The 20,686-nt window shown below is 37.0% G+C and overlaps 1 protein-coding gene across 4 annotated transcripts in view; it reads left to right on the top strand.

Annotated features, from left to right (window-relative positions):
* FBXO25 (F-box protein 25) overlaps positions 1-20,686 on the top strand; it is a 32,897-nt gene that overhangs the window by 2,341 nt on the left and 9,870 nt on the right. For 2 of the 4 annotated variants that reach the window (XM_063330385.1, XM_063330382.1), the window contains exons 2-7: positions 2,490-2,633; positions 10,362-10,471; positions 11,803-11,852; positions 14,545-14,637; positions 19,056-19,149; positions 19,878-20,062. In XM_063330385.1, the coding sequence (XP_063186455.1) occupies positions 2,497-2,633; positions 10,362-10,471; positions 11,803-11,852; positions 14,545-14,637; positions 19,056-19,149; positions 19,878-20,062 (669 nt within the window). In that variant the 5' untranslated portion in view covers positions 2,490-2,496. Of the gene's footprint in view, positions 1-278; positions 478-2,489; positions 2,634-10,361; positions 10,472-11,802; positions 11,853-14,544; positions 14,638-19,055; positions 19,150-19,877; positions 20,063-20,686 lie in introns of all 4 variants that reach the window. The other 2 variants (XM_063330383.1, XM_063330384.1) reach the window with 2 other exon arrangements.

The following is a 20,686-nucleotide window of genomic DNA, read 5'->3' as shown; positions in this document are numbered from 1 at the left end:
ACTTCTTGTAATCTTCCACAAATGTTTAAGTAATTTTAAAGAAGTTAGTCATCTGTGGGTTTTTTCCTAATAGCTTTTTATTTTCTTTCCTCTTAGAAAGATAATTTGCTAAATATATCATGCATATACAGCAGTGACTCATGTCTCTAAGAGCTTTCTGTCTTAAGTATGGTTTTCCAGGATTTCTGGAGCAGATATTAGTAGTCTTTGGTGGGAGTGTGTGTGCGCTTCCTGTTACTGTTATTATTTTGAAAACACTTAATGTAATTTTTTTTGAGGACGGATGACAGAAAACTTATTCTGTGTTGAAACCTTGCAATGAAAGACCCTCACCTCTCAAGGTGTAGCGATCTGCAAAGTAGTCTGGTTTGGAGCATGTAGCTGTTGAAGCGTGTCGTTTTAAACACCAGTGCAGCCTCCGAGGAGGAGATTATACATGGCACTTAAACTGGTGGCCTGATACCTTGAAACTACAAGGTTGGTTTTTTCCAATGTTTAAGAACTTATAAAGTACACAAAGCATCCTATTCTGTAAATTATGATTAGCCTTGGACTTCATCTACTTCCATCTACTTGAACAAAATACTCCCATGTTTTCTTGTATTGTTTTCAGGAAGTTTTTTATTTCTTCATCCTCATATTTTTTGTAAATTATTCTGTTAACTGCTAACCATACATGTTCCCACCTTGCTGCAAGTATGTGATCTTGTTTTTTTTTCACTTCCTTTTCCCAAGAATTCTTCATCAATGTAAGTATTCTTGAAGTATTTAAAATCTTTTTTTCAAGTTATCCCATTCAGCCTATAATGATCTCTGTGGTTCTGAATTCTCTCTGAATTTTAATTTTTGAGTAATGACAGGCACCTACAATAGTGTTTTATTTTTATATCAGAGCTGCTGGTTGTGAGCTCTGTATCTCTAGACGTGGTTCAAAAACTTTTGTTTTATATTTGTCTAAGATGATGTTTTTGACTCGCTGTCTGCTGTTTTCTGAGTGTCTTTCAATGATTTAACAGATTTTCAGGTAAACTCTGCTTATCTTAGCAGGAGTAAAAATACTTTAACCTATGTTACTCTGAAATGTACTCATGACCACCAACTATTTAAACAGTTTTATCAGAAAGCCAAGAAGCCTCAATTTCAGTCAAAATGAGAGGAGTTCTGAACAAATTGGGGGTGGGGGGAGAGAATATGCTATGGTTCATATTAATCCTAGGAAGCACTGAAAAGATTGGAAAAGCAGATAGGCATCAACAGAGTTTGTGGTGGCTGGAGGAAAGGATGTGGTATATTTTGGAAAAGATTCCTGTTAGATGCAGAGGAAGGCTGTTATGAGTAGGAAGGAGACTTTAGTCAATGCTGAAGCTAGACAATACACTGAGTTTTGTGTGGTGTGTGGTTTTTTAATTAAAAAAAAAATGTACTGGCTCACTCATATTTTTATCTGCTTGCGCCTTCTCCTATTCTAACTAGTATGTCGGGCAGATGCTGGTCAAGAGTCAAAGATCACTATGAATTTATTTATCCATTTGCACTTACGTGGCTTAATATTTTTTCAAGTTGAAAAATATTAGAAAATGCATACTTGTTAGGAAAAAGGTTGTTGGTGTTATATATTAATGTATGTTTCAAATATGATAATGCTATCTTCCCTGTGTAGCTTGCATGTGAAATCTCTAGTTCAAATAAAGAGCAACACATATACATGATGAATGGGAAAAAGAGGGCAAAAGCTAGCAAGGTCAGAATCTTCAAAGTTCAGAAAACTGTTCTGTTCAAATTCTTACTTAATGTGTCAGAAGTGAAGCTTCCTTTTGAAAAAGAGTAGCAGAACACTGTTTGAATGATATACCTGTGGTGACTTGCAAATAGATATTTGTAGGAATTTCAAGAGACGTTTCACAACTGACTTTATGTTGCAGTCTCTGTTTGTCCTGGTATCCAGTTAATAGCCTACTGTCAGAGGTGACCCTCAAGGACAACTGAAAAAATATTTGGGAAAATCAAAATTCCTTTACTGAAACATTGCTATACAGTGTAGCACAAACTCAGTATTTATAAGCCTTAGGAAAAATAAAAGGAACAACACTGATTTTTGTGGCCTGTCGAACTCTTTAACAACCTTTTATTAGTCATGTCTTTAAGTCAGTAATCTGATCATGGCAGAGCAGATTACACAGGATACAGTTTTGCTCCTTTGGTATCATCCCTTTCCTGGATGACCATGATTCTTTTCCTTGTTCCCTAAAAAAATAGGAAACCTACCTTGATCTAATAAATGCTGAAAGACAAGAAGAGTGAGGTTATTGAATCAAAAATGTACTTAAACCACTGAATCTATTTCAGGATGCTCTACAGAGAACTTTCCTTCTTCAAGGGAATCATTATGGTTTTTTAAGGTTAAAGGGAAAAGTGAAATAATGACAAGAAGTTTTGCAACTTTTCTTAATAATTAAATAATACACAAATGATCTTCTTACTGCTTGTAGAGAAACCATGCCATTTCTGGGACAAGACTGGAGATCCCCTGGATGGAGATGGGTTAAAACAGAAGATGGATGGAAACGATGTGAACCCTTCAGTCCTGCACTAGAGGATGGGAGTAATCAGCTGAATGATATCAGTCACACTGTGTAAGTTTTTTTTTTAAAAGTGATTCTGCATGAGTTAATAACAGGTGAGAAGACAAAGAGTGACTTAATTTCCATTCAGACTGCAAGTGTTTGTGGTAGATGATATCATCTGCATATGCTAGAAGTATACAAATGCAACTGTGTGTTTTGTTTAGTTAGACAGACAGGAGACCCCTATGGGGACTCTGGTTTTTGTCACTTCTTCACAAGTTGCATATTTTAGGCAGACAGATCCCATTTTATGTTGTATGTCTTTAAAAATAAAAAAGTAACATTTTTTGTTTATTTTTTTAAGTACTATTTAAAGATAAAAGTGATGTTTATAAATTGCAAGTGCAAGAGGCATATTGAAATGCTATCTGGAAGTGAATGAAGACTTTCTGGTGATGGGATGTTGGGTTTGAACTGCTTATGACAGTCATATAATGCCTTTGCTCCACATACGCAATTAATGGTAGTTTCATGGTAGTTCCCTAACACAATACATGACTGTATGTGCTGCTCTAGAACAGGTGAGAAAGATATTAGTTAAATAAAGTAATACTTGGGGCAGATGCCCACAGACTGGTGTGATATAAATAGCTTTGTCCAAACAAATTTTTACTTGATTTCTCCAGGAAGAAGTAATTCTCAGGGATATCGTTCTTGGTCATAAATTCCAGCATAATGTGCTCATAACGAGAAAAGGGAACATTCAGTGTTTTGTTATTCTGGTAAACGATACAGTAACTGATCTGATTTAAAGGAAATTTACTGGCAAGCTAGCACTTGCTGTACTCATATACCTGTGTTTTCTGAATATGTAAAATAAACCTCAAGAGAGTTATCAAGTAGTGAAGAATTAAGTTTATCTTGACCTACTGTTTTCTTCATGCCTTTTTTCTTTCTGTGTTCATCTGTCACTGATATTATTTGGACTTATTTTTCCACACAGTCTGACCAATGTGGATATAAAAAGCTATGCTTGTCTGGAAGAGTGTTCAGTAAGCCTCCAATGTATAACTTGTCTTAAATACCTTTGGAAAAAAAATCTTTTCTTCCCGCTTTCATATATGTTCAATAATACAGTTGGCAAATGAAAGTAAATCTCATTTAATTTTGATAGCTATTTGCACAGATACTAAATTATATTTTGTAGCTTGCTTTAATTAATATTGTTTGTCAAGTGTGACACAAATGATCATTGGTTTTGTGACTATCATTACAACTTTTGTTCTTCTGATCCTAATTATATGTAGAGATATATTTATCTTTTCTCCAGAGAGCAAGGTGAAGTATTTTTATTGCTTCTTCAAGCAAAAATGCTAGATTATTTTTTTTCCTTAGTCTTGAGAGAATTTAGTATTGAACTCCTCTGGAGTAGTCTTGCTAGAAACAGATTTAAATCAACAGTTTTGGAAAGATATGAATATTAAAGTTCAGGACTAAAATAGGTACATTAATTTGAAGGGACTGGGCATGAAATGCTCTGGAGGGAAAAAGGTTTTCATTAAATCTGAGGTGTTTCATGATTTGGGCTTCTTAGGCTAGTTTGCCACTTTGTCAGAATCTCAAACTTGGGAACCAACCTGCAGCAGCTGCCCTCATCTGTAGTGATTCCCCAGTTCCTCATCTTCATCTCACACATCTGCTTAGCGAAGCCAAACCACATTTCTGTATCCCTATTTTTATTTTTAATAATGCTCCTGTCTATTTAGTTAAATGTATATTGTCCAAACTTAGACTGCAGAATTCAAGTTAGTACTTCTTAGCAAAGCAGCACTATGTGGGAATAATTTCACTACAATTTGAACTTAGGATCTATGACTTAACCTTTGCTACAAAGCAATTAATGTCTATTTGCACAATATTATAGAACAATTTACTGTGGAATGTACCTCTGAGGGTCATCTAGTCCAAATGCATGCTCAAAGCAGGGCCATCTATTGTCAGATTGTATAGGACCTTGCCTAGTTGAGCTCTGTGCATTTCCAAGAATAGCGATTCCTCTCTGGGCTCCTGTTCCAAGTTTCATTACCCTTACTGTGATATTTTTTTTTGGTGTGTCTGTCTTCCCTACCCCCCATCTAATAAGAATTTCTCTTATCACAGATTGTGTCCATTACTACTTGACTTATTACTGCCCACCTTCTCTAACCTTACAGTCTAGCTCTATCTACTTTGTACCCTCATATTACATATCAACAGTAATCAGATTTCCTTCCACAGTCACCTCTTAACGCTGAATAAGCTCAGTTCTCTTACCCTCATGCATCATATGCTCTAGTACCTAATCAACCTTGGTAACTCCCCACTGGACTTGTTCCAGTATGCCAGTGTTTTTATTGTATTGGGTAGCCCCAAACTAGACGAAGTACCGGTACTCCAGTTACTGTTTCTTATGCCAAATAAAGGGGAATGATTATTTCTTTAAGTCTGCAGGATACACTTTTGTTAACTCAGACCAGGGCGCAGTTGGCTTTTTATAACACAAGGGCATACTGCTGACCCGTGTTCAGCCTGTTATCCACAACACCTCTGGCTCCTTTTCAGCAAAACTGCTTCCCATCCAGTCTGTACCCAGCATATACCTGGGCATGGGGTTCTTCTATCCCATGTGCAGGGTTGTGTGTTGAAGTACAGCAGTGTATTGTGTCTTGCTGGCTGGTTCTCTGTACCATCTTAGAATCATAGAGTGGTTTGGGTTGGAAGCGACCTTAAAGATCATCTAGTTCCAACCCCCCTGCCAGGGGCAGGGACACCTCCCACTAGACCAGGCTGCTCAAAGCCCCATCCAGCCTGGCCTTGAACGCTTCCAGGGATGGGGCATCCACAGCTTCCCTGGGCAACCTGTTCTACTGCCTCACCACCCTCGCAGTAAAGAATCTTAAGCTATTTGGAAATTATTACCTGTGTATGTTGAATAGACAGCTCGGTTTAGGGTATCTGTTAACATGATACAGCACTGGGTAAGGGTGAGGCTTCACAAAATGCTTCCTTCCTTGTGAAAGAAGTGTATAGTAAGCAACACATAAGTACATATTTGTCTTTTTAAACTGCCCTTTGAATAGGGATGATGGTGTATACTAGTCTGTCTGTCCCAACAGGGTTTTATTTATTTTCACTCATTAAATGAAATAATATTTTTCAGCAAAATATTCTGTAGTAATCTAAGATAAAGGTAATACTTGAGTATTGTATTTTGGGGAGCAGGTATGGCAGTTTTCATTTAAAAAGAAATAAATTCAAGCTATGCAGTTGGCTGAAACCCTGTTTATTGTATTCTCTTCTGTGAGAGAAATTATGAATAGTTAATGCCAAACTTTGCCTTTTCTGAAGGGAAAGTATTTTTAATTAATAAATGAAAAAGATCTACTCACAAACAGACTCAGAAATAAATCTTCAAGACATGTAAATTACTTACATAAATTGAAGAGCATGTTTTTATTAAAATAGAACTTTTTTACCTTATTCAATTAGTCATCCAGTTCCTTAGTGAATCCAGTTGACGAATTAGTCAAAAATAGTGAACCTAATGATAGCCATCCTTGAACAAACATAATCACTTGTGCAGGAACAATTTAAATGATTTGAAATAATGTTTCAACAGTTGCACTTTAAATTATTTCCACTTATGGGAAAAAACGAGACTCTCAGTTCTGTAGCTCTTTCTTATGTGGATAATAGATATTATTATATAAGCAAAGAGTGCCTTGTATTCAAGATATACAGTAGCTGAAAATGTGGTTGTGGTAGTGGTCATTCAAGCCCTGCGGGCTGAATGCTGGCCGTGACTGCCTGCAACTTCTACCTATAAATTCTAGCACAGATACATATAGCCAGTGCCATGGCACTGTCCTTGAATCTGGATGGTGGAGAGAGAATGGCACTGCCTTACAGAATTGTATGGAAATACCCCTCAGTAGCCTGCAATTCAGGAGTAAAGCTGCCTTATGTTTTCCTTTTGAGGTAAAAGAAAGAATTGGACTAATCTAATAAGACTTTTGTGATGGTGATAGTCTCTTGCGTGCGTGCTGGGCTCATATGAACTACTTGACCTGGCAGGGTAGTAATTTGAGTCTGCTGTGTCTCTTTTCTTAATTCTGTGAGTGAGAGACGGTGTTCACAAAAGTGTTTTCCCCACTGCATAGAAGTCCTTAGATTTGAATCGGGTCTTAGATCATTTTGGCATTTGACAAATATATTGTAATGTTATTTGGTGTGGGCTCTTACCTCAAGATTTTTCATGCGTGCTCAAGCTGTAAATGGCTCTGAGTCTCTTTTACAAAACACTTAGTGTGGCTCAATGCATGACTTGAGGGCATTCCTTCCTCCATGAGAAAAGATGCAAGGAGCTGAGGAAGAATAGTTGGAGTTCAGATAACCCTGTAAAGTTTTCCAGCATTTTAAGTGTTGTACTCAAGAGGTTATTTAAATACAGCTAGGAAATTACTTTTTTGAAAGAGATTAAATTCTTGCATGCTTTACGTAGAATATTGTAGTCCTAAGGACACGAGGTACTTTGCTTTTAGAAGCTTTAGAATATTTTTTATGAAGTGCATCATCAAGACAAGAAAGTAAGAATAGCTGTAAATTGGCAGTATTATGTATGTATTTAAATCCTTCCAGGTGCACTCAGATGTCACATGCAGTATTATGGTAAAAACATTAAATTAAGACTTCTGTTACACCATATGGCATGTGCAGCACTTGATTTGGTTTCTTGTATCTTAGCTTGGTGTTTGGGGGACAGGGGTTGCTTTGGAAATGGTGTAGCAGCTTTGTTACTTACCAAGCAGCTTTCCGGATTTCTGGAAGGAAGGCTAACAGTCGCTGGGGAAGTGCCTGTATTTCTATCCCATTCTTCTGATGTCTGTGGAACCTTTGCATTCATTCTTGGTAAGAGAGAGTTTGCCAAAAAGAATGGTGATGGTTACACGTAAATAGGGAAAGACTCTCCTTGTGAAGTGGGACAGAACATGAGGAGATAAAGCCTCATACAAGAAGATCCTCAGAGAAAAAGTCAAATTCTTCTTTTCTCTAAAATTAAAGTGAAGAATTCCAGGAATGTCACAGGCAAACTTGAATGTCAGACAAAGGTGTTTGAAATAGCCCTTTTCATCTTCACAATTCCTTGTCTTAATTGACTGTCCTTAAGCTGCCTTAATTGTTTATCTGATGCTTGAGGAGGTGTATGTTACTGGGGTGCGGGGTGGGCTTTAAATCACTTTAGGTATGTTACTGGCCTAAACTGCTTTCTAGGGACACTTCCTCTCCAGGAACAAAAGAAGGAATCCTGCCAGATTAACCTTCCTGTTCTAAAGCTGGCCTCCAGGAATGTCACCTCCCCTCCTCTCCCCATTGCACTGGGTCAATGGGAATGGGTGTTGTTTCTGTTCTGCCTGAATTATATTGCAGAGCGTCAGGCCATGTCTTTCTAGTCTTGTCTCTGTTGTTAGGATGGTAAATCCAGGTCTGGACCTTTGGTCTCTGTTTCTGATTCTGCATCAATTTTTCTGATTCTGCAATAACTTCTCATGTGTTGTGGTGATGCACTCAATATGCTAAAACATAATTAAATTAATGATTTTAGTGAGCTTAAAAAGAGATTTCCTTCATGATAGCTTTTGGGGGAGGAAAAAAAAAACGGATAGATTGGAATGTTACATAACCAAAGTAACTTGCCAATTTGATGTTCTGCTTTTGACAGTTGCCAGTTCCTTTTCTCCAAACTTTTGCTATTTCACCAGATAGCATATCTGGCAATGTTGCACAGAATATTGAAGTTGAGTCTTTTATCTGCTTTGAAAATGGTAAGACATGAACTAAGGGCCTCCCCTTTGATAGAGCTCTATTCGAATGCAAAGGTACATTATCTTTTTTCAGGATTTAAGCCGAAGACGAGAACAACTTTCTATTTCTGAGTTTTCTCAACTTGTGTATCTTTAAGCTGAGCTAGCATTTGCTGATTAGAGCAATTAAAAACCCAAAGCTTTTCTACAGTGGTGTTTAGTCATCCTCCTTAACAGATGGTTCAAGCCTGAAAATATTAACTGTATAAACTAGTAGCAATAAAGTAAAGGAATAAAAGTTTATTTTTGCAACTTAATGCCCCAGTACAGGTTATGTTTGAATAAACTGGCGTCCTTCGGTTTTTCAGTGTTCAGCTGTTGCTGGTGCAGTTTGATGAAAGTTCAAACTGACATTGATAGATTCACCTGGCAAATCTGGATTTAAAAATAGTACTGAATGGGAAGAGTTTTGTATACAACTTTATTGCCAAAGAATAATAGCGGGAAAATAACAGTCCTACAGTTAAGCTTCACTACCATGTATCCTTAGTTAGTCTGCTTATCTGTGCAAGGCTGTGGCCTTCACATAAAGTATCTTCCTTCTCTGCTAGAAAAATAAACACCTATTCTAATTCGTATTGCTGTTCCTTATAATAATATGTAAAAATGGAAAGCAAAATCCTCTGGAGTGGGACCAGAGGGCTGCAAAGATGATCAGAGGGCTGGAGCACCTCTCCTATGAAGACAGGCTGAGAGAGTTGGAGTTCTTCAGCCTGGAGAAGAGAAGGCTCCAGGGAGACCTTATAGCAGCCTTCCAGTACCTAAAGGGGGCCTACAGGAAAGATGGGGAGGGAGTATAGTGATAGGATGAGGGGTAATGGTTTGTAATGGTTTTAAATGGAAAGAGGGTAGATTTAGGTTAGATATCAGGAAGAAATTCTTTATTGTTGCGGGTGGTGAGATGCTGGAACAGGTTGCCCAGGGAAGCTGTGGATGCCCCATCCCTGGAAGTGTTCAAGGCCAGGCTGGACAGTGCTTTGAGCAGCCTGGTCTAGTGGGAGGTGTCCCTGCCTGTGGCAGGGGAGTTGGAACTAGGTGATCTTTAGGGTCCCTTCTTCCACCCCAAACCATTCTGTAAAAATTTATGAAACTGTGGACTTCATGTAGCACAGGCAGTTTTTAAATGTATATTAATTTTAGAAAGGTTGGTTTATACAACAGAACTTTTAAAATAATTTCTTTGTATATATTTTCATATATATACTTGCACTATCTATGTATATGCTATATATAATTATTCAGTATAGTTCTCAGTGTTAGGTTACATAGTTAACTGTCAGAAGTGACATAGGTAGAGCTGATTGTCTCTGGGAGAGAGGAGGGTAGACCACATGGTTCTTGATGCCATACAAATCACTGGTAAAATGTTATTGTGACACCTAAATTATGTACAGTGTTGTGATTCAGGCATTTATTAAAGGAAAGACTCTCTTTGCCCCAAAGCTGACAGTAGTAAGAGAGATGTCTGTCTTTGTTGGCTTTCTGCCTATTTGAAGATGTGCAGTAATTCTGCACTGACTTTTTCCTGTGTGCACAGTTTTTCAAGGCTTGGTCCATTTCAAATAATGAATTTTTATACATTAGAACTTTGCAGACAGCTGACTGTCCCGTTAGTACTGTCTCCTCAGTAGTCCTTCCTAAATGTCAGTAATAACTTACAAGATACCTATTAGGAAGATACTTTGTGTCAAAGTGATTAAATACATAAAAATTCAACCTCCACTGGGAAGAAAAGATCAAGACACTTATCTCTTAAGATATGTGTTACTATAGAGCATCAGGTAGAGGAATATCATTAAAATATTTTTTTCCATCTGGTAGACTTTAATGCAGAGAATTATAAGATATATCTTAAATATTTAGTCACTGCTGTTCTAATTAGATGTGTTTATTTCAGCATTTTAACTGGTGATGATGAAGATGAAGAAATATACAGTACTGAAGATTGTGAGTTTGCAGCCAAGAAAAGGAAAAAAGATCACTTCAGGAATAACACAGATTCACAATGTAAGACTGGGTTGTTTTGGGTTTTTTTGTTTATTTTGGAAGACTCTTGTAGGTTCAGCAAAATTTTATAGTAGCCATTAATTTATATTTATCTATAGAGTAGCCTTCTGAGTTATGTTTACTCTTGTATTGGCAACAAATTCTGGTGTCAGAAGTGATGCATCTTAATTGTACTGTGGCATTGATCATCTGATATGTGATTTTTCAAAGAGCCGAAGGTAATTAATTTAAGTATAGTAATTCCTGAATAATAAATGCCTTCTGATACTAACCACTGTGTTGTTTTGTTGACTAGTTTTAGATTCGGTTTTTCTGGATGCTTATGGAAGCTTCTGCTTACCAAAGGAGCTGTTTTATTTTTGCTTAATTCAAATTATGATTAGTGTTACAACGCTAGAATCAGTTCATTAAAAAAATATATTTTGTCATAATACCTATAGCTCTTGGTAAAGACTCGATCAATATTGAGTTTTTTGAAAATGTCAAAGCCATTTTTGTTGTATCTCCTTTTAAAAGATCACCTGTATTTTAAACTGCAAATATGTGTATGACAGCAAGTTAACTTCCTGAAGTAGAGAATTTGATAGAGTAGGTAAAAAAAGGTAAGTTGATAAGCAACTTTTTGGTGTTTCTATTGCTTTGATCTTGAAACGATCTCCATTATTTGTACATTCACAAAATTGTAACAGAGGTGGTCTTGCAGAAAGCTGTGAGCTTCCCCAGGCTTGTGTGAGTGTAAAGTATTTCAAAAGATTCAAGTTGCTGTATGTAAGAGCATCCTTTCATTTGACAACATCCCAGACCTCTGAAAGCTGAAGGTCTGCCTAGTTGCCTTCGTTAGTATTGTATAGTTGACTTCCCTGCAGTATTCTGCAACTGGTTGAACCAAGTGGATGCAGAGCAAGCACCTTTACAGAAGAAAATAGATTACAGAGGTGCCCTGTTCAGGATCAAGAAGGTTGCTCATTTCTGTATTTCCCTGTGTTAAATGCTAAGGAGGCTGTTGGGTTAAAGATCAGAAGTTTTGTAGGAGGAATTGACTGTTGGTTACACAGCTGCAAAAAGCTGTGCTATGTCTGCCAATGGTGTGCTAACTCTTGTTTGATTTATAAAATTATTTAACTTTGCCTTTATTTTTTGAAGTGCATAACATCTGAAAATTTGTAGTCATCCTTTTCAGCCTTTATAAACTTCCTTCATTAGAACCATCTACCATCTCTCCTGTCTTATGAAGCATTTTGTTGAGGATGGTCTGTTTTGTTCCATTTCTTTCTAGAAAGCGTTACTTAAAGTGGAAGCCTAAAAATGCTTGTATTTTGATTTTATTTTAGGTTTTTATCGTGAAAAGTGGATTTATGTTCATAAAGAAAGCACCAGGGAAGTAAGTCTTGCATGCTGTGGGTCAATTCCTACAATCTTTGTGCTGCTTAATTGATAAATAGTATATTAAAAAAAAAAGCATTTGTGCAGGGTTGTCTCAGCAATTATATTCAGTGCTCTCTTCATTGGCAACATAGTACACCTATACATGGTGAGGCAAAAGTGGCTAGCAAAGTAACTTTTACATGGGTCATTGTGGCAGAGATGTGGGAACTTACAAGGATGGACATAACAGTTCTCCACTACTTCTCCAAGCCCATCTGTCTCTTTTCTGTATGGTATGTCTTTGAAATAAAATTGAAAATATTTGGAAAACCAGAATAATGTCTCCAAAGAAGGTGTCTGCCGGCAGCTACCTGATATTTTGGAACTTTGGTGTAAATTTGAATATAAGTAAAACTTCAGTTTCAAACTTTACAAAGAGGACCTTTGTATTCCACAAAGTCCAGATGCTTTCAGTTTGGGATCCAAACTGTATCATGCAACTGTAAAGGAAACATGAAAGATCTTGGAAAGCCAAGAGTTAAAATACATCCATTGTATGTAGAAATAAACTGCCTTGAAGCTTGAGGTTTCATTCCTGTGTTGATTCCTGTGATTATGTGGAATGGGTGGAACTTGGACACCATAAGGATGTCTTTTGTCCACAGTAATTCCAGGCAGGAGAGAGGGAAGGAGGTGAGTGTTGTGAGCCCTAGCCACGCAGGCAAAAGTTGGCTTTGCATTTTAGAGCTGAGAGGGACTGTAAAGGGCTCTGTACTCGGGAAGAACATGGTGTTGTGGAGAGGGCTTACATAGAGGAGACACTGGAAGACTTCAGGTGCAGGCCAGTGACCTGGAGGCTGCCCTTCTACATCTGAAGGGTATTACAAAGCCTTTCACCAAATTCGTAGCCCTCTTTCCTAGTTTTATCTTTATCTGTGATAGATGTAGTTATTTACATTGCTCTGCAAAAGTCTCAAGCATGCTCTTTGTGCCATCTCAAATTTAGGGTAAGAAGGTAATTCAGGGTGAGAACAAAGGGGATGTGATGGACTGTCACCAGTCATTACGGTGTTTAGAATGACAAGGTTTTTAAGCTGAGTTTTCAAACTACAATCAGGCCAAAACACAAATTGCCTAAAATCACTCATTGCTGTCCTTCATAACCTGTATGTCGTGATTATTTCCTCCCCGACTTGTGCAGAAGTTGGTGTACTAATGGTGTGCGATTATTTGCATGGGTTTCTTGTCCATTCAGAGAGTGGACAAGATATTTTGGTATACAAACTAGCTTATTCTTGTAATTGCTGTTGTCTTCTAATAATTGACTATTTGCTTTTCCTGTTGTCTTTTTTTTTTTTTAAGAAAACACCACAACAAAACAGGGATGGTTAGAATTAATCACTAATCTTTTTCAAGTAATTCCTTGTATAAATTCAAAACTTTAGAGTGAAAAGTTAAAAGTTAAGTAGCAGAATGAAACAGTAGCAAGGAATGAGTATGCTTGAACCAAAAAAATTCAGAGCGACAATTTAAGCTAACCTAAAATATAATTTACAGAGGCTCAAGTTTTCCTTACAGGCTGTAAACTTATTTGATACTTGAAATGGCTGTTGCGCAGCTAGGAAACTTACTTTCCAAACTGGATACTGAACTTTAGGGCAAAATGACAAGAGTAGGAGTATATTAACTGGATGGGCAAGCAGTATGATCCTGAATTTAGTCAGATAGGCAGTAATTACCATCACTCTGCAGTGAATAGATAACTCTCTACTGTGGTACATCCAGGGTAAGCTTTCATTGGGTTGCAAAAAGGAACATTAAGTTGTACTGTCATCTTTTCACCATCACATAATTCACCAAGGAAGTCTGTCTAGGAATGGACTTCAGATAATTATTTATCCCCCTCCTTCCCTGGGCTGATAAGCCATACTAGCACACTGCTGTCTGCAAGTATCTCTTTCACCAGTGTTAGGGTTTTCTAGCCTCATTGTATTTGCTCCAAGGCTCCTGTGTGGCCTTGTGGCTCTAGATTTACTTGGCTTATGTGATCCCATGTTGTTTCAGGCTGCCACTACCACCTTAAGTAGTTCCACAACAGCCTCTGAAACTTCCATTTTCAGCTTAAGAAACCTGTGCAGAAGCACCAAAAGCAAATGCAACTTCTCTTGCTCTTGGTACCTAAGAAGAATTGTGCCTGAACTTCTAGCACCCAGAAAATAAATTCTAGATGTTGAGACCATTTGTCCTTTCAATCCTAGCAGCGAGTAGCCATGTTCTTACTTTCAAATGTGAACATCAACTCAGTCAGTTAACGTTTATGGTTGTAAGCTCAGACTGCTACACAAACAAGCTCTGCCTTGTGCTGAGGCAAATGAGGAGCTGATACCTGTGAGAGTGCCAGCATTGTGGCAGTGCAGAAGTGGAGTAGGTTCCCAGGACACTCAGATACCAGTGATTACAGATTGCATGATTATTATGAATCTAAAGGCCTTGCTGTCAAGTAATATTGCCTGTGTACCTGCTAATTCCAAATAGCATATCCGGCTTCATTTGTTCTACAAGAAATTAAATAAATCTTCAGTCCAGATACATTGTATCTCCAGGGAGCACGGTATACATAAGCATCAGTTGCATGGCAGAGTGCTCTTCTGAGCATTTTCCTCAATTTTGTTTCTTTCCATTTAAAGTATGTTTATTCTTATTCTCAGAGACATGGCTATTGTACTTTGGGAGAAGCTTTTAATCGCTTAGACTTTTCAAGTGCAATCCAGGATATCAGAAGGTTCAATTACGTGGTCAAAGTAAGCTCCTTATTTTATATACATATTTTTAAAATCCATCTGCTGATATGCCTATGTGTACAAAAGAAATAATTTTGCACTGAACAGCTGATGATTTGTGACTGTATAAATATCCTGTTCATATGTAATTTATACTGCATGAAGCAACTGAGTAATTTTTGTTTGGCGAAAACTCGTTATATTGCTCTATGAAAGCCTATAGCTTCAGGAGAATGGGGATGGTCAGCATGCTGTGTATTTACAGGGAAACACTGATGGTAATTTCCATTGTTGTTCATTAGTCTGGGTTCCGAACTCTCTTTACAGGCAAAATAATTCGTATACAACCAAAACTAGTAAAGTGTAGTACATCTTAAATATACTTTAGTATGTCTTAAATATGCTTAAAACAGCAATTTCCGGGAGAATATTTGACATGTAAATATTCTGCAGTTTATATTTCTTCAGCAGCTTAACAGTCCTGTGATTCATTGCATTTTTTTGTCTACAAGGTGAACATGCATTTACCTTTGTTATCCCTTAAAACTTGAGACTTCAGCTTTTTCAGTCTTCCTTTTTTTTTTTTGTCTTTCAGAAATGAGTTTTATTGCAAGTTGTCTTTTACAAATAATGTAGTGACATGAAGTTTATAGGAATAATTATGGTATACTAATCTCATTATTCCTTGGAAAGTCCCATTCTCACTATGTTGGCTTCTGGGTCACGTCTAGTCTTAAATTGAGAATTAAGTGCTTGGAACCTGTAAGTTCTGGACAACAGTGCTATCTGCCTCTTTCCCAAAACTATAAAACTTGTACTTTTAAAGAGCCACATAATGTCGTGCTTTAATTTCCTTGCTGCCTAACCGGCTTCCCACTTGGAAATACCTGTTCTGGGAGATACTGATATTTCTCTAGACCCCCAAGGTGTTTTTGTCATCTAATGTGAGAGATAGTAAAGTGCTTGTCTCAACTCAAAATGTGGGACGTATTAGGACTAGAGTTCAGTTCAGTGGTGAAGTTGTTCACGAATAATGTAGTGGTTGGAATGTATCCAGAGCTTGAAAAGACACAAATTGAAATTAAATAAACGTATCAGGAGAACACCCTTTCCACTAGGCTGTGGAGTATTTGGAGAGAAAACACATTCTACCCATCCTTGTGAAGCTGAGACAGTGTGTTATACTTCCAGAAAAATGAGATATGGGACCAAAGCAAACAAAGCAAAAAGGATTTGCTTCCAGGCTAGTGGTTAGGGTACTTACATGTTTTATTCACCATGCAGATTTTTTGGTATATGTGTGCATTGTCATTTAGAACATTGCTTTTTAATGCTGTTTTGGGAGCAGAAACAATAACTTTGATCTTTCCCAAGACCTTTCAGCCTCAAACAGCAGGAAGAAAAAAATGATGATCCAAAAAATGATGAATCATATTATAAATGGGGTCAACTTTGAGCACCTCACTTGAATGGTAAATGGGTAGAATGAATCCAGAACCAGAATCTTACATATTTTTTTTAGATGCTACAGTGCTTAAGCTGGGTTGCTCGAAGCAGTTGATCAGAACAAAGTGCAAAGTCTAACGTAAGCGTATTGACCAGTTTCCCTTCTACTTGCCAAAAAAACCCATAAAATGGCTGGTTTAGTTAGCCAGGCTTAAGAGTGTTGAAAAAGAAGCAATACTTTAAAATTCAGAAACTTGGCTTTGCGATTCAAACCTTTACTAGAGTAATGGTAGACCCTAAGAAATTAGGGTGGGTTTGGAATAGCAGGCAGGCTTCCAAAATCCTTTTAGCATTTTAGAATTTATTTGAAATTTTTAAATTTTAGAATTGTTTTACAATTACAAAAAAATAATTAATATATGCATTGGTTCCTCTGAGGTGATGGAGGCAAACTGACTTTTATCAACAAGTATAAAAACTGTACATCTAAGACCTTAAAAGTTACTGATCGGCTAATGAACATGATCAGTACTGAATGACAGCTGCTGCTCATTCTGTAGCTGTAGAACTTGACTTGAGAAACGTTTCTGGTTTTGTATCTAATAAATTAAAACATCTGTAGATGTCAGTAATATGTGAAGTTGCAACAGACTTTTAAAAAGGACGTTTAATCTGCTCTGTCAGGTTTTACACCAGTCTGCAACTGAAACGTAATGTAAGGAGCGGGTCATCCCATGCCCATCTGCTTTATACAAGTTCTCATTTACTTCCCTGAAGTTTCTAGTGGTGGTGATGTTTTGTGTAGATCTCATCTAATGCAGTGCAGCAGTTCCTGTTTCTTCTCCTCTAAGAATTAATCCTAGTTATGAATGAACACAACGATGATTACTTTTATGTGTGGTGTCCTACTTCTTGTGTTTAACATAGTAAGATACAAATCAGGATGACTTTTTTTAAATACCAAGCCCTATTGGATGGCTTTTCTTTGATCCCAGACCACCAAGATGATCCATTTTGATTCTCCAGCTAACTAAAAACCTCCCATTCATTATTAAAAGTGAATATAGGTGTCTGCTCAGGGCCGGGCCCTTTCAGGGCGGGCAGTGGGAGGAGGAGGGTAGGATCAGCTGTTTTCCTGCACTTGTTTGTGCTGTAGTATAATGATCATTTCTTAGTTTTCTTAGCTGTTAAATGTCTAATGCATTGAGTTTTATATGGATGGTCTTTTTTCAAAATGTTTCCATTTGAATAAACAGTTGATTCATTCAAAACTATAATCTCTAGTAGGCAACACAAGCCATGGCTTTGCACATATCAGTAAGACTGAACTCATATGTGAGATCCTTGTACTCATGAACCTGCTAAAATTGTCTTAAGCCTTGTGTATTAACCTTCATTGAATTAGAATCTTCATTAAAATCAGCCAGGTGGAATTTGTTTCTTTGATTTGATCTTTCGTCTGAGTGATAGAACTGATTTTTTTTTAAATTAATCAAGAGAAATGTACATAACTGCTTGAACTGGCGAACTGCCAATTGGCAAACTTGGCAAAATTGGCAAACTACCTCTAGGTGTGCTCTAAATTATTAATCAAACTAAAAGGCTTTGAAAATGCCAAGAAGGAGGTCCTGATATCTAGTCTCTAAAACTGTATAAATAGATTGCTTGTATTTAAATACATCAGGAGAATTGTTTCCTCCTTTCATAGCACATAATGTTTTGTCAGGGATCATGCCGAGAAGCCAGAAGGAACATTATTAAATCAGGGAGAGAACAGGTGTAGTCTCTCTTCCTCCAAGGGAAGATTAATGTTGAGTGTGGTGTCAAATCAGTGTTTTAGAAATGAAGATACAAAATAATTTTTGACAGACTTAGTCTTTGTTCACCCTGTGTGCCAATAATTGATGCCATCCTACAAAGCGCAGCTCTGCAGGTCAGTGTTTTGAGCGCCCTGTAGGGGATGCTGGTTTCTGCTCACTGCTTTCCCTTTCTGATGTGTTGAGAACACTTGTTCTGAACTCAGCATTGTCAATAGCAATTGTAAAGCTCAGTGCCACGCTTCTAAACATTGCAATACTGTCACAACATCAAAGTCTCCGTTATATTTCATACGAAGAGACCACTTTTTGTTGAAGAGGCAATGGGTCCTTATCAGCTACAAAACTGAATCTAAAATGTAAAAGCAAAGGTGTCAGAATGGAACAAAGGCTGCCTCTGGTAGCTAAAGCTTTGCATTCGTGTGCAAGAACTTAAGCTATTGTGGTTACTTTCCCCTACACCACTCCCACTGTTGTTGACACTCTTCTGTTTGCAGTGGTTCCAGAAAGGACAGTTAGGAGATCCTTACTATATAGTTAAGGGAAAGTTACTAATACAGTATGTATACTGCTCATTATTAGGTTACTGTGGTTTCTTCTACCAGGGACCCGAACATGGAGTAATAGAGATTTATTTTTTTTCCCCTCAATTTAGGTAAAATAAGTCACTGCTTCTCCATGAGCAGAAAGTAGTTGCACTAAGTCCATCACACCTTGATTTGACCAGTTTGATACTTTCACTCAGAAATTGGAAGTCTGGTAGTTGGTATCAGTTCACAGTGATGTTTCTGGCCACTAAATCTGTTAGGGGGTTCAAGACCCAGGCACATCGAAGACCACATGTCTATTTGAGCTTCCAAAACAGACTCCCCCCATTGTTTCATTACAGCTTATAAAGACCATATGTCATGTGCTCTATCACAGAGATGAATGCTAGTATTTGTATAGTATTTTGAAAATGTACATCTCTTCATGAGTTGTTCATGGGATGCCAGTGGGAATGCCTAAAGCTTTCTGTGTTTGTCTTGTTTTGTATTCTGAGCTCTTTAGTTATGTTTTCACAAAATACTGTTGCAGTGTTCTAGGCTGTTGTAGGTGAATGTATGTAATGAAAGTGTGTATTTGAAACCACCCTTTACTTCTGTCATTCTTAAGAGTTTTAATTCTTTGTCCTAGCTTTTGCAGTTAATTGCAAAATCCCAGTTAACTTCACTTAGTGGTGCAGCACAGAAGAACTACTTTAACATTTTGGACAAAATTGTACGGAAGGGTAAGACCTAAGGTTTTGTAATCTGCTTGTTCAGATTTAATCACTGTGACTAAGTTATCAGTTGGGTTTGTTGTTGTTGTCTTACACTGTAAAAAAGGTAATAAAGCTAAAGTAATAGCATCTTTAATTAGTGAAAGATTTCATACTTCCCATCCCGCAGTTGCAATAAGTTGTTTTCTCCTGATTATTGAATCATGTCTGTTGAAACAGATTGGTGAAGTTAAATGACAATTAGATTCTGTGCAGAAACTATTGGTTACTATTAAATAATACTCTTTATGAAATGTGAAAGCTTTTAGATTAGTAACATGTTTGTTTTTCAGTTTGCACGACGTACTGAGATTTATTGCTTTTCTTTATTGTTTATTTTAAAAAAAATCTATTACATAATATTGAAAATTTTCTGCTAACCCCACTAAATGGAGATGTAATACTGTCTACTTTGAACAGAAGAAATCTGGTTTAGAATTAGCTGTTCAGCATTAAGTTTATTAAATGCTTAGCATGAAAAGTTACATCAAATTTGCCTTTGAAATTGTTAATTATTTATCTAGCTCTTACAGAACAGCATTAATGAATGTCATGGTGGGAATTAAGGCAGCTATTTGCACACAAACAATTGAGTTGTAATTAGCTCATCTAAAGAAGTGTTGTTTAGCTTGAGCTAACTGTATTAGTTTTGTTAACTCAGTTAACCAAAATTGTATTTGGTTTGTTTTGTTTTCCAGTCATGGAAGACCAATATAATCCACGATTAATCAAAGATCTTCTACAGGATCTAAGTTCTACTCTCTGTATACTGATTAGGGGAGTAGGAAAATCTGTGTTGGTAGGCAACATCAATATTTGGATTTGCCGATTAGAAACTATCCTTCTGTGGCAACAACAACTGAAAAACCTTCAGATGAACAAGGTATATTATTAAATCATGCTAAAAAAGTAATTGGTGGAGGGGAATTATATTGAACATTGGCTTATAATTTTTAAGTAAACAAGGTTTCAAGTACATCTTAAACAGTTTTACTTGTCTTTAGTTTTTAGAGAAGTAATATGAAATTAATGAAATGTAATCAACTTAATTTTCTAATGTTTTAATAGCTCTTATCTAATAAGGTCTGATACAGTGCCTGTACTGCTGGTTTGTGGCAGAGATGTATAGGTGTAATTGTTTTTCTTGCCCAAATAAATTTCAAAATGTCTCTAGATCATCAGATAAAGATGGAAAAAATACCAATTTTTAATTTCAAAGTAAATGTTCTACTACTGAAGAAATAAAAATCTATGAGGAATTTTAGAGGTGGATCAAGAAAACAGAAATAAAATACTCATGTAACAATTTTACAGCCTTATTCATTAGCATAGTTGACTTTTTGTCAAAAAAGGATAATGACTTCGGCATCTGGATTCTGATCATAAAACTGTTCAAAGCATGCGCTATGCACTGTCCCAGGTTTTTATAGTGGAAACTTCTGATGAGAAGCAGGCAATTTTTTTAACCTGTCCGGGTTACTCCCGGGGGAAGAAACGCTGCAAGATA

The sequence above is a fragment of the Chroicocephalus ridibundus genome, chromosome 3 (genome assembly GCF_963924245.1).
Source record: "Chroicocephalus ridibundus chromosome 3, bChrRid1.1, whole genome shotgun sequence".
NCBI lineage: Eukaryota > Metazoa > Chordata > Aves > Charadriiformes > Laridae > Chroicocephalus > Chroicocephalus ridibundus.
The sequence above is the reverse complement of the archived record's forward strand: the minus strand, read 5'-3'. Positions and strand labels throughout refer to the sequence as shown.